The 12,561-nt window shown below is 36.7% G+C and overlaps 1 protein-coding gene across 1 annotated transcript; it reads left to right on the top strand.

The window, feature by feature from the left end:
* The first annotated feature begins 6,810 nt into the window (after positions 1-6,810).
* LOC137927252 (uncharacterized) lies at positions 6,811-10,404 on the top strand. Its single transcript, XM_068771030.1, has 3 exons — positions 6,811-6,843; positions 7,791-7,818; positions 9,239-10,404. The coding sequence occupies exons 1-3, from the start codon at positions 6,811-6,813 to the stop codon at positions 10,402-10,404; spliced, it is 1,227 nt and encodes a 408-aa protein (XP_068627131.1).
* Positions 10,405-12,561: the final 2,157 nt, after the last annotated feature.

The following is a 12,561-nucleotide window of genomic DNA, read 5'->3' as shown; positions in this document are numbered from 1 at the left end:
TACATCAAAGACCTGGGCATGAAGATGGATAGTCTTTTTTAATGTGTACTTTTTACGTGCGTTTTTCTATAGAACGTATCCGTAGCATTAAATAAAACACGTCCGTTTTTAATAACTTTATTTCACACATTATATTTACAATTGATTTTTCATAGCTGAGACATCACATGAAAGTCTTTCGGAGTATCTATTATATTTCTATATTTAATAAGAAAAAATAGAAATTTTTTCCATTACGATAGGGTCATTCGTAGGTATGATTTTCGGGAAGTAACTTCGTAATCCCAAAAATAAGTCGTCATTGTTTCAACCCATAAACGCTCACTGCAGCGCATATGTCACCTCCAAATATATATATATATATATATATATATATATATATATATATATATATATATTTATATATATGGTACGCAGAGGACACTGCTACCCATCCTCTCGAAACTTCTTTGTGAGAAGTTGCAATCCTATATAATTAATGAGAAAATTAATCCCGGAATACAACCCGTGACCTATGATCGCAATTCTCTATCTTTTACCTGGACAAGTAAAAAAAGGACCAATATTTAGCAGAGTCAACTTTGTGTTTGGCACTAATCGGTGGAACACAACTCCTGAAGATGCCCCGTGGGGGGGGGGGGGTGAAACACGTGTTGAGTAATTTGGTGGTGGCGGTTGTGTGATTCGCATTGTTTGCCGCATACGCATTTATCAGCGGGCTGGCGGGCGGTGCACTTTGTTGCACGACTACCACTACATGTGCGGAAGTGGCTAAATATTGGTCCTTTTCTTAAGGATGGACTTCCGCGAGGTAACGCCTGATTCCATTAAATCTCTACCTGGACTACATTGCTCCTGTACATTATGTATGATGTACTATCTCGGAGAATTGACACCTATGTTGGTACGGATAGATAAAAAGTTTTCTATAAATGTTATTTAATAAATCTATGTGAAACTGATACAAGGATCAGATTAAATCAGATAAAGAAAGGAATGAAAAAAGTGTTCAATCGTTTTCCAAATGTTTGGTGGGTAAAAATATATAAAAAAGCTTCACTAAGTTTATTTGAAAATTGTGGTTTAAGATAAGCGGGCAGTTTTCGTCCCTGCGACATCGCATCGCTACGAACTTTTCACAGAAAAGTGTTAATTAGATGCTTGTATTGTTTATTTTTCATTATTTTACATTTGAGACATTTGGCAATGTGTTTGCCCATTTCGCCACTGAAGAGAAGAAGCCACGCCCGCCACGACACTCCGTGCCTGGTCTTCCATCTTCCCAGGGTGACTGTGGTCGAAAGGTCTGTGGAGTCTTTTCTCTCATCAGGCTGGGCAGGAATTTTCATACTTACTCATCATAAAGTCCGCTAATTTACACCTGCGAATACTGGCTGAAGAAAGAAAGGAAGGTTCTGTTTCTTAGAATTGTTACAGTTAAGATATTGTATGTACCAACAATGGGGACAACTCAACTATGTATTGCAGCAAAAGAAAAAAAAAAGAAAAAAGCTTTTTTTATTTTCTTCTCTTGGACTATTTTTACAGAAAAAAAATTTCGCAAATTTTATATTATGCGTTCTCGTCTTTTTTCCTTTTCAATGTCATTCATTCATTAAATTTTTATTCTCCACAAATTCTTCATTTCTTTAATGTTTTCTTAATCCTACAGATTCACATTTTGTTATGTTTTACTTTATTTTAATTTCTTCATTTGCTTTACATTTACATATCTACATAAATTATTTTTTAAGTTTCATTTATTCATATTATTTTGACTACTCTTATGCACTTTTTTTGCCTATTTGTTCCTATGTTTCTTCCGCTTATAACCCTTCTGCACTACTCTATAAATGTCCCGTGATTTTCTTCGTTGTCTATTAGTGATGCGACGTTCCTTTCTACGGTCCCTTAGGGGACAACCAGTGAACAGGTGAACAACCGTCACATCCACCGTTAGGTCACAGGTGATGTAAAACTCTTCTTGAGTTTAAACCTTTACTTTGCGTAATTCCGTGCCCCGTGAACATCTGGATCAGAACTGTGTCCAGCTGTAACAGGCAAAGTAGACGGTATGATGAAACGGCGTTAAGGAAAAACATCCGCGTGGCTGAAACCATCGTGCCTCTGGCATACCTCATATTTCATTAACTAAGGAGGTCCAGCATTAGCCGTGTAATTCGAATTTTAAATCTTGCTACCGTTATTGCTCGCATGTGTAAGTGAAGGTAGGACCTGGGAAAAAATACATAAAAATGTATAGAAAAAAACTGAACCAGGTATATAAATGCAAGCACACAATTTTCTAAAATTCATCACAGTTAAAAAGATTGGCAACATTGAAGAAAAACTGAATGGTAAATTCAATACATAGATATTTACCAGGGGTGGCCAAACTACGGGTCGCGAGCTAAATGCGACTCTTTGAACGATTATTTTTAGCTCCGATTGATTGTCGAATTATTTCAATATTTAACACGTTCACTGCGGCTTGAGGTCGATTCAGCCTCATGGTAAACTTTGCACTGGTGCGGCGCGTAAAACTCGTGTTTTCTCTCTAGTGCGGCGGCTGTTTACACTCAACCGTATGAGGTATGACAAAGACAAATATAGCTTTCTTTATGTCGGCGAATCATTGACTCCATATTGTAAAAAAATATTGATGAACATGAGGCAGAAAAGGCCTCAATCGCACTACCTGGAAGTTCAGCTTGAGGCTGATTCGACCTCAGCCGCACCAGCTGCAAGTTTTTCAAAATTGGGCCCGCAGTGAACATGTTAAATTTGTATAACCTATATCAGCTCTTGGAAAACCTGACCAAATTACTGGTGTGAATAATAATTATTATTCCACCATAAAATTAGCGAAATCCAAACACCGATCATAATTAGCTAACCGGCATCTAAAGTATTATTAGGAGTGCTGTCATATACGTGTGCATTTATCTTACTTCAACACACATATTTTGTACTTATGTTTAAATAAATTCAATATGATTTTTGTAAAAAGACATTCTATTGCGTGTTTTAAATGCGTATTCAATTGCGGCTTGCAAAGTGGCTCGCGTTATAAAAGAACTTGGCCACCCCTGATATATATAATATTGTGTTTAAAGTTGTAATAAATAAAGTTTATAATAGTTTACTGTTACGGGTATTGATTTATGTATTGAGATTTAAAAATGGAATTGTTTTTAAAATGTTTGTCAAATAAAAAGATCACCATTGCCACGCTTGTCAATTCAAAACACAAAATATACAGAATTCAAGACAAAACAAAGCATCATTTGTTTTATTGTCTTGTTTTGCTAGACTAAAAAATAGTTTTTATACATATTTAGTTTTATTTTTCTTTTGCATGCATGCATTTCAAATGCATGTTTCACAGCCATTTTGATAGTTAACACACTTAACAATTGTATACTTTTAATAAATACTATCACACACTAAAAGCTATGCTTTAACAAAAATATACTATATAAGTGTGTAAGATTTTTTTGCACCAAAAATTATTCAAGGTTAGGTTGCCCAATAAACAGTTGAGGAAGCTCCGAAACTTCTCCTAGTCCAAAATATCGCAATGTTTGATGACGAAAGTCTTTGATCAAATTTCTGTTACCGGTTATGACAGAGATCTAATACGTGGTCACTTAAGAGGGGCTTCGGAAGAAGATTCAAGAGACCAGAGAGCAATGGAGAAGAATACACTCGGTGTTCAACTATGAGACGCATCAGACATGATGAGGTAAAAGAACCGATATACCCTAGGGCATGGTTGCACAGACTTATTAAGACTAGGGGCCATTCGGGAAAATCATGAACTGATGGCGGGCCGGCCGCCAGAAGTATAGGTAATTAATTTTTTTTGGTTTTAAGAATTCAATATTTTTCGAATGTACGAGAGTATTATTTTTGCTGTCGGCGGGCCACCAGTACTCGACCGGCGGGCCGCGGTCTGAGCATCCATGCCCTAGCGTATTGGTATATTGTAATGTAGTTGGCATGCAAAGTAGCTTGCACAATAGATAGACGCTGAAGCCTTAAGGTTCTGGAATAAAGACCATGGACCAGTAAGACGTTTACCCACATGGTGGACAGGTGACCTTATTTATGGCCTCCGTTTTTGGGGACCAATACTTGTGGGATAGGGACTTTGTTGTTCCTTTTTTCGTGTTTCGAATCTTCTTTAGTTCTTTCACATCACTCTCCTGCTTTCCCAAGACATCAGAGATTTAATTGTTGGTTTACGACTTGCAACCATATCTTCAGTTTTTTGTCGTTTTTTGTGAACACTTTAGGACATAGATGACTTTTAAACTAAGGTAATTAGAAAATGTTGAATGTAGATTTCTAACCAGTACTTGTGAATCTGTGCGGGTCTCTATATTTCGGGCATAACCCTTCCCATGGCTTGTTGAGGGACTGTGGACTTTCCAATGAGGTCTGAAATTTGGACTCCACGTTTCTATTCCGTAGATCAACACTGACAATACACATTGGTTGTAGATATACAGTAGATATTCCTACACAGGTATAAAAATTTAAATTGTTAAATACATAGCTCATTTACTGTTAGTCAATAGTAAAACATATAAGTTTATTTGTTTTACTATTGACTAACTTAACTTTACAGATTTGAGAAATAATACATATCATAATGATATTATAGTAAAGAAAAACGGTTTAAAAATTCAGATAACTTTATTAAAATTATTAGAGCTTGAGATATAACAGGTTGTCAAATATCTCCCTTCCGCTTTTTTGCTCTTTATTCAATGCTTTATAAAAAGTGTTACAGTGATCGGATTTAGTTCAAATATGAGCCGTTTTGTTCGATAATCTGTTTCCATCTAGACGGCAACTTCATAATACCTCCCTCGTAGAAGCCCCCCTCCTTATTTGCGAAGAACTCGGACAGCCACTTTTCACAAACCTCTTTTGAGTTCAACTTTACACCACCAAGGGCGTTCGCCATGGACAGGAACAGGTAGTAATCACTTGGCGCTATGTCCGGGCTATATGGTGGATGTGATAAAACCTCCCATCCGAGCTCCCGTAGCTTCTGACGAGTCATCAACGAAGTGTGTGGTCTGGCGTTGTCCTGGTGGAACACTACACCCTTCCTGTTGGCCAATCCTGGACGCTTCTGGTCGATCGCCTGCTTCAAGCGGTCCAGTTGTTCGCAGTTGATGGTAGAATTAAGCGTCTGGCCATATGGGAGCAGCTCATAGTGGATGATTCCCTTCCAATCTCACCAAACACACAGCAAAACCTTCCTGGCCGTCAATCCCGGATTGGCCTCTGTTTGGGACGATTCACCGGCCTTCGACCACGACCGTTTTCGCTTGATGTTGTCGTATGTGATCCATTTTTCGTCGCCAGTCACCATCCGCTTCAAGAATGGGTCGAGTTCGTTCCGTTTCAGCAGCATATCGCAGGCGTTGATTCGGTCCAGAAGGTTTTTTTGCGTCAAATCATGCGGCACCCAAACATCAAGCTTTTTTTTGTATCCAGCCTTCTGCAGATGGTTTAAAATGGTTTGGTGACTAACTCCCATCTCCTGGGCGATGTCACGAGATGCCACATGCCGGTCTAACTCGATGTAGTCCATGATTTGATCGGTATTCGTCGTCACAGGTCTTCCGTCGGCTGGCTTATCCATGGTGTCGTTTTCGCCCGTTCCGTTTACACGTCTATAACTGTTGAACGCAATATTCAAACTAATCATGCATAGCGTCGTTTTGTAGGTTATGTCAAGACCTTTCAAATTATGTATAGTATTGCCAGATACGAGCTCTGTAGCGCTTTGTACATAGCCGCGAAATTCAAAAGACAAAAAGGCGGAAGGGAGATATTTGACAACCTTTTATGAGGGACTGTCAAACAAAATGGCGGCGGTCCCGAATACCGGTCTCTATTTTATTCTTAGCACCGTAAGAATCTTTTTACTTTATATTTCTCGTGACATGACATCGAATCAATTATCAATTCTTTCAAAAGTTCGGCGGTACTTCAGCTCTGAACAGCTGCTTAATCTTTACACTGCTCAAGTTCGATCCTGCATGGAATACTGCAGTCACCTCTTGGACGGTGCAGCCAAATATCATCTGGAAGCTTTGGACTCAGTTGACCGAAGAGCCCGTAGGTAAATTAACAACGAAAAAATCTCAAATAGCAGACTACACACCCTTGAGCATCGTCGTCAAATTGCCAGCTTATCGGTCTTTTTATTGGATTCACTTTGGAGAGTGCTCGAAGGCTCTTTTCAAACTTGAGCCATCTCCATTCCTTTCTCGGACTACTAGGCGCAGGCAAAAGTTTCATCCATACGTTGTTGACATACCCAAAAGTCGAACTAAACTGTTTGACAGCTCGTTTTTGGTGAGAGTCGCCAAGATTTGGAACGACCTGCCTGGGTCTATTTTTCCTGAGAAGTTGAACTCTGGAGCCTTTACGAGTAGAGTGAACAGATTTGTTTTGGAGGGGCGTATACCACCTTCGTCTTCATCTACACTTTCCATGAAGTGAGATGTGAGACAAACGCCTATTCTATTACAAGTATATAAAAAAGTTTATTAAGTTATAAGTATTAAATAAAAAAATATTTTCTTTAATCGATATATATGTATATATTCACCCTTTTATATATTTTTCATATATAACCAATAACTTTACATTAAAGCTTTAAGTGTACTACAGCCGTTAACATATTTTATATATTTACACAGGTTCATATGTATGTTGACGCATTTAATATAAAAAGGTGTGTAGAATATTATACATTACGAATCGGCCATGTATTATATCAACATGAAACTTGCATTCCTAGTGCTGGCGGTCACCGTGAGTATAAAACTGCATAGTTGATTAATAATTAAAAAGAAATATATTTCCATTTCTTTCTAAAACTGTAATATACAGAATATAAACACTAGATTGCAATTACAAATTATTTGTACCTAGGAATCGACTTATCGTATTAGCAAATATTTCTTTGACACTCTTTGAAACTTTTACGTCGGAGGAATAAGTTTGAAATTAAAACCTCTTTGGTTGCCTAAATTTATAAGCAAAATATTTCGTCTTACATACAATTAAAGACGTCATATTTGACGTTTGATTTTTGGTAATAATCCAATTATAAAATATGCCAGATAGTGTTTAAAAATCTTCCATTGATAGATTTAAAAAAAGAATTTCAAATAACATTTTCGTGTTATAAGTTAGGGGAATAATGTGTTAGCTTCCTATTTCAATATTTATAAAACTATTTATATTTTTTATTATCTGTATTTCTTTCGTCTGTTTTACTAATGTCTGTGGCATTTCATCCCAACAGATGAACTCAACTAGACGTCAAGACATGTTGTTTTTAAATTAAATTACTTTATTAAAAACTAAATAAATTGTAGGAAGAAGCTAAGAGAAACCTATAACAAAGGTTCATACTTCACTTACAAATAGTTTACTGCAGTATTAATAGATATAGGTACTTTGTATAAACAACTGCATTTCTATATACAGGATGTTTGAATATACGTAGTGAAACTTAAAAGAGATATTTTCATTTATTTATTTATCATTATTACAAATTTTGTAAAGTCGGTTTTAATCCCTTAACAACCAGTCTACCCAAAATGGTGCAGAGATAATAAGTAGGCAGGTGACCAAATGTTACAAAAAATTTATTGGTTAATATATACATTTTAATAATCAAACATATATTTACGTATTCTAAATTATGTATTTAAATGTTTCAAATTGGCATATTAATTTTTTTATTTTATTAGGTACTGGTGACTGTAAATGCTAAACCAAGTAAGTGATGTACCTGATTTTGAAAAATTTACCGTTTTTTTTTTAAATATTTTTTACACCACAAGCACTGTGTTCTCGTTGATATAACAGGGGTGGCCAAACTGCGGCTCGCCGGCCACATGCGGCTCTTTGAACGATTATTTTTGACTCCGATCGATTGTCGAATTATTTCAATATTAAAATTTATATAACCTATATCAGCTCTTGGGAAATCTAACCAAATTACTGGTGTGAATAATTATTATTATTCCACCATAAAATAAGCGAAACCAAAACACCGATCATAATTAAATAATCGGCATCTCAAGTATAGTAAGGAGTGCTCAAGTATAGTAACGTGTGCATATATTTAACTTCAATACATATTTTTTGTACTTATTTTTAAATAATTTCAATATGATTTTTTGTAAAAAAAAACATTCTTTTGCGTGGTTTAAATGCGTAATTTTTGGCCACCCTTGATATATATAGTTGACCAAGTTTAAAATGGTACAAGAAGCTTAGATATTTGTACAGTAGATGTTTAACCAGTTTGTGGATGAAGGTTCTACACCGCGCTTAGGGGCACTGCCACTTACCGAGCTGCTAGACTGTCGGAGAGATAACTTAGTTAAGTTAAGAATGACACTTGATGTAAATTTGGTCCAATTGGTCCTAAAACAATATATGGGGCAGACCTTTGACCAAAAGTCATCATCCTACGATAGAAATGTAAATGATAGCCAGTAAAAAGAAAAAAGAAAATCACTGATTTTCTTTTCTATGTAGTCATACAATATATATATATATATATATATATATATATATATATATATGATATGATATAATATACGATTGATTTTTACCACTCCGGCATTGATTTGTATACTAGACGGCAAAAGGTTGATGATAACGAAAGTGAATACATTGTTGTTTAAAAATAAAAACTTGTTAAAAAAGTAGTCGTGTGAATTTAACTTAAGAAAGAAACATTACTTTCTGGTCTCACTAATATATGTTTACAATTTGATATATTGCTCGCACATATATTATTGATAATTATTTATTTTACAGATATCCAGTTACCAGGTACGTATGAACAATCTAAATATAAAAGACACGAGAGGCGACTAGAACGTCTAAAAAAGTGACAAGAGAATAAAAAAAAAATCTTCATGTTCATCACAGAGTAAAGTTAGTAGTCATCATCATCACAAAAGTAAGACGTCTACTGCTGACTTCGCTCAAAGGTTTTCAATAAATTTCAAATTTCTATGTTCAATTGCATCCTTCCTAAATTACAATCATATTTTTCACTTTATACCATCAAAGATCTTATTCACGGAACGATTCAAAGCGATTTTCTTCAATTCACAAATAATATAAAATAAATATCAAAATATCCCACTGATCACTTTTTTGAAAAATTTCTTTCCTACAGACTGTGACATCAAAACAACAAAGACGACACCGAAGCCAACCAAGACCACACCGTGTACTGAAACGACAACACCAAAACCCACAAAAACTACACCAAAACCGACGAAACCAACTAAAACTACGCCGTGTGCAGAAACAACAACAATAAAACCAACAAAACCTACAAAAACTACACCAAAACCTACGAAAACAACACCGAAGCCAACCAAAACTACGCCGTGCGAAGAAACTACAACACCGAAACCAACTAAACCTACAAAAACCACACCTAAACCAACAAAAACAACACCGAAGCCAACTAAAACTACGCCGTGTGAAGAAACTACAACACTGAAACCAACCAAACCTACAAAAACCACACCGAAACCAACAAAAACTACACCAAAACCAACAAAAACAACACCGAAACCAACTAAAACTACGCCGTGTGAGGAAACTACAACACCGAAACCAACCAAACCAACAAAAACCACACCAAAACCAACAAAAACTACACCAAAACCAACAAAAACAACACCGAAACCAACTAAAACTACGCCGTGTGAGGAAACTACAACACCGAAACCAACCAAACCTACAAAAACCACACCAAAACCAACAAAAACAACACCGAAACCAACTAAAACTACGCCGTGTGAAGAAACTACAACACCGAAACCAACCAAACCTACAAAAACCACACCGAAACCAACAAAAACAACACCAAAGCCAACTAAAACTACACCGTGTGAAGAAACTACAACACCGAAACCAACCAAACCTACAAAAACAACACCAAAGTCAACTAAAACCACACCGTGTGCCGACACAACAACGACTACTCCGAAACCAACCAAACCAACGAAAGCAACACCATGTACAGATACAACAATAAAACCAGAACCAACTTATACCACACCATGTGATGAGAAAAAAACTACAGAATCCACTAAAGAACCTTACGACGATGAAGAAGACGATGAAGATGACGAAGATGATGATGAAGATGACGATGAAGATGAAGATGGCGATGACGACGAAGAAGATATTGCCAGCGCCGAGAGCAGTGCAGAGAGCGACGCCACGAGTAATGGAGGAAAATCTTCGGCCGTTGCAATTGCTAAAAGTAAAGCTCAGGCAGGCAAAAGTATTGCAACTAGCTTAGCTAAAGCTTATAGTGACTCCTAATAAAAGGCATTTAGGTAATTAAATAAATGATTGAGCATCCTTTATGAGTTTTTTTAACAAACTTTTTGGGGCATCCCTTTTTAATGGTAACTTAAATTTAACTTAAAATTTAAGTTTTTTTATTAGTTCTAATTTGTTTCGCTATTGTCTTTTTTCACAATATTTTTTTTCGCTTTTACTAAGCGCAGACTGTTGGGAGAGGGTTGCCGCTATTTGATACGGATCTTTCTTCTCCCAGCTGCGAGGCACGACAGCGTTTTATAATTTTTACAGTTTTTCTTACACAATTTTCTCTTATGGGTAAATACAGCTAAAATTTATACATATTAACAATAAAATTTGGGAGTTTTACTCAATTATATATTAGTTGATACATTATTTTATTTTAAATCGCTGCCCAAGCGCTACAGACCGCTAAATGCCTTGAGGTTTAGCTCAATGTGCCGGGCCAACTCATCAAAAGAATCTGCTTTAGATTTTTTCTTGAGAAGGTCCGGTAAGTTGAACGGGGGTATATTAAGGTTTTCACATAAGGTCACGTGGTTACGTCTTTTGGATTCGAATCGGGAGCAGTGTCTGAGTAAGTGATCAAAAGTCTGTCGTCACATAGGCAAGTCTCATTATCGATTATTTTAAAACGGTGCAGGTACTGCTTGCAGTGCCCGTGCCCGCCTAGTAGTTATGTAAGATGGAAAGATGTCTTGATGAGTTTTCGCAGTTTGTTTATGTCGGTGAGTTTCGAAAGGAGTCCTTTTTTTTGTTTCGGTGGGGGAAATCTTCGGGTGTTCAAGATGCCCTACCTCTGTGGAGAGGATAGAAGTATGTGGGATTCCTACCCACTAACCCCCCCTCTCTCCGGTGGTCGCCCTCTGCGCTATACGGGGGACCGCGGTATCTCCCGGTCAGGGTTCGCCACGCGGTCTTCCCGTCGCGGTAGCCCGTCCCGGAGTATGCGTGTATACGCTACCCCCGAAACCCTCGTGGTGCTATCACGATGATTCGAAACCACGTCGAACCATCGTCCGCCTCAGAGTCACCGAAGCTAGTGGGAGTTTAGGGCCCCCACCCTAAATTCCCGTCGAAAGGAGTCCTATGGTAAATCGACCCTGTGCCGAGCTCTCGTATCTTGAAGGTTATGCTAGTAACAGGTCAGTATTTTACAGGTGAACAGCGGTAGCTCAGTGATAGGGGACAGAAACTGGCAATCCTAGGACGCGGGTTCAATTCCTGGAACACAATCTTACACGATTCACATTCTGTTCATTAATTATATTCCTATATACTACTACTGCTTATAAACTAGTTTTCTGAGGATGGGAAGCAGCATGCTCTGCGTACCAAAATATCGATGGCTAGGTTATGTTCCTCATTAGATGTCTGGAATAATAAATAAAGTACTTATATTATAGCAAGAAAACACAATTTCAAAATTCGAATCACTATATATTATAATAAATTATTGTTTACTACGTCCATGCAGACTTTAGTACCAAAGTTATTGGCCCATCACATTGAAATGGATCACATGAAGTTTGAGAGTGATCACTTTCGTGGTGATTAAAAATAGTTGTAGTTTCAAAGCTTTTCGTTGACAATGAGCTAAACATCCATAGTTATAAAGCTTTTCAATAATGCCTGTATAGACAGCATTATTAGTTATATTAGGGGGACCGGAAAGTAATATCGTTTCTGTCGACATATTTTACAGAAAAACCGATTGATTTTTACCGCTCCGGCATTGATTTGTATGCTAGGCAGCAAAAGGTTGTTGATAACGAATGTATATATATATATATATATATATATATATATATATATATATATATGTATAGAATAGAGAGCACTCCTAATAATACTTAACGCCAGTTAATTAATTATGATCGGTGTTTGAAATTCGCTAATTTTATGGTAGAATAATAATAATTATTCACGCCAGTAATTTGTTTCGGTTTCGTAGGAGCTGACATTGGTTACAAAAATTTAAATATTGAAATAATTCGTCAGTGAATCAGAGTCAAAAATTTAGTCAGTTTAGCTACCCCTGGTATATATATGCTTATCGATATCGTATTTTAACAGCCAAGGAAGTGCTCCTTTACTATATTTTTAAAATCTGGCAGCAATTTATCGCGCTTGTTTGCCATTGACAATGTATTC

Source organism: Battus philenor, unplaced genomic scaffold (assembly GCF_028537555.1).
Source record: "Battus philenor isolate CCGP_79_NKW_IND1 unplaced genomic scaffold, ilBatPhil1.0.hap1 SCAF_30, whole genome shotgun sequence".
Classification (NCBI taxonomy): Eukaryota; Metazoa; Arthropoda; class Insecta; order Lepidoptera; family Papilionidae; genus Battus; species Battus philenor.
The sequence above is the reverse complement of the archived record's forward strand: the minus strand, read 5'-3'. Positions and strand labels throughout refer to the sequence as shown.

What these genes read in the sequence shown, in the direction of transcription:
- LOC137927252 (XM_068771030.1), top strand. Translation starts at nt 6,811, where the DNA reads ATGAAACTTGCATTCCTAGTGCTGGCGGTCACC. An exon ending in TCCTAGTGCTGGCGGTCACC is followed by an intron (nt 6,844 to 7,790) that starts GTGAGTATAAAA and finishes TTATTTTATTAG; the next exon opens with GTACTGGTGACTGTAAATGC. An exon ending in GACTGTAAATGCTAAACCAA is followed by an intron (nt 7,819 to 9,238) that starts GTAAGTGATGTA and finishes TCTTTCCTACAG; the next exon opens with ACTGTGACATCAAAACAACA.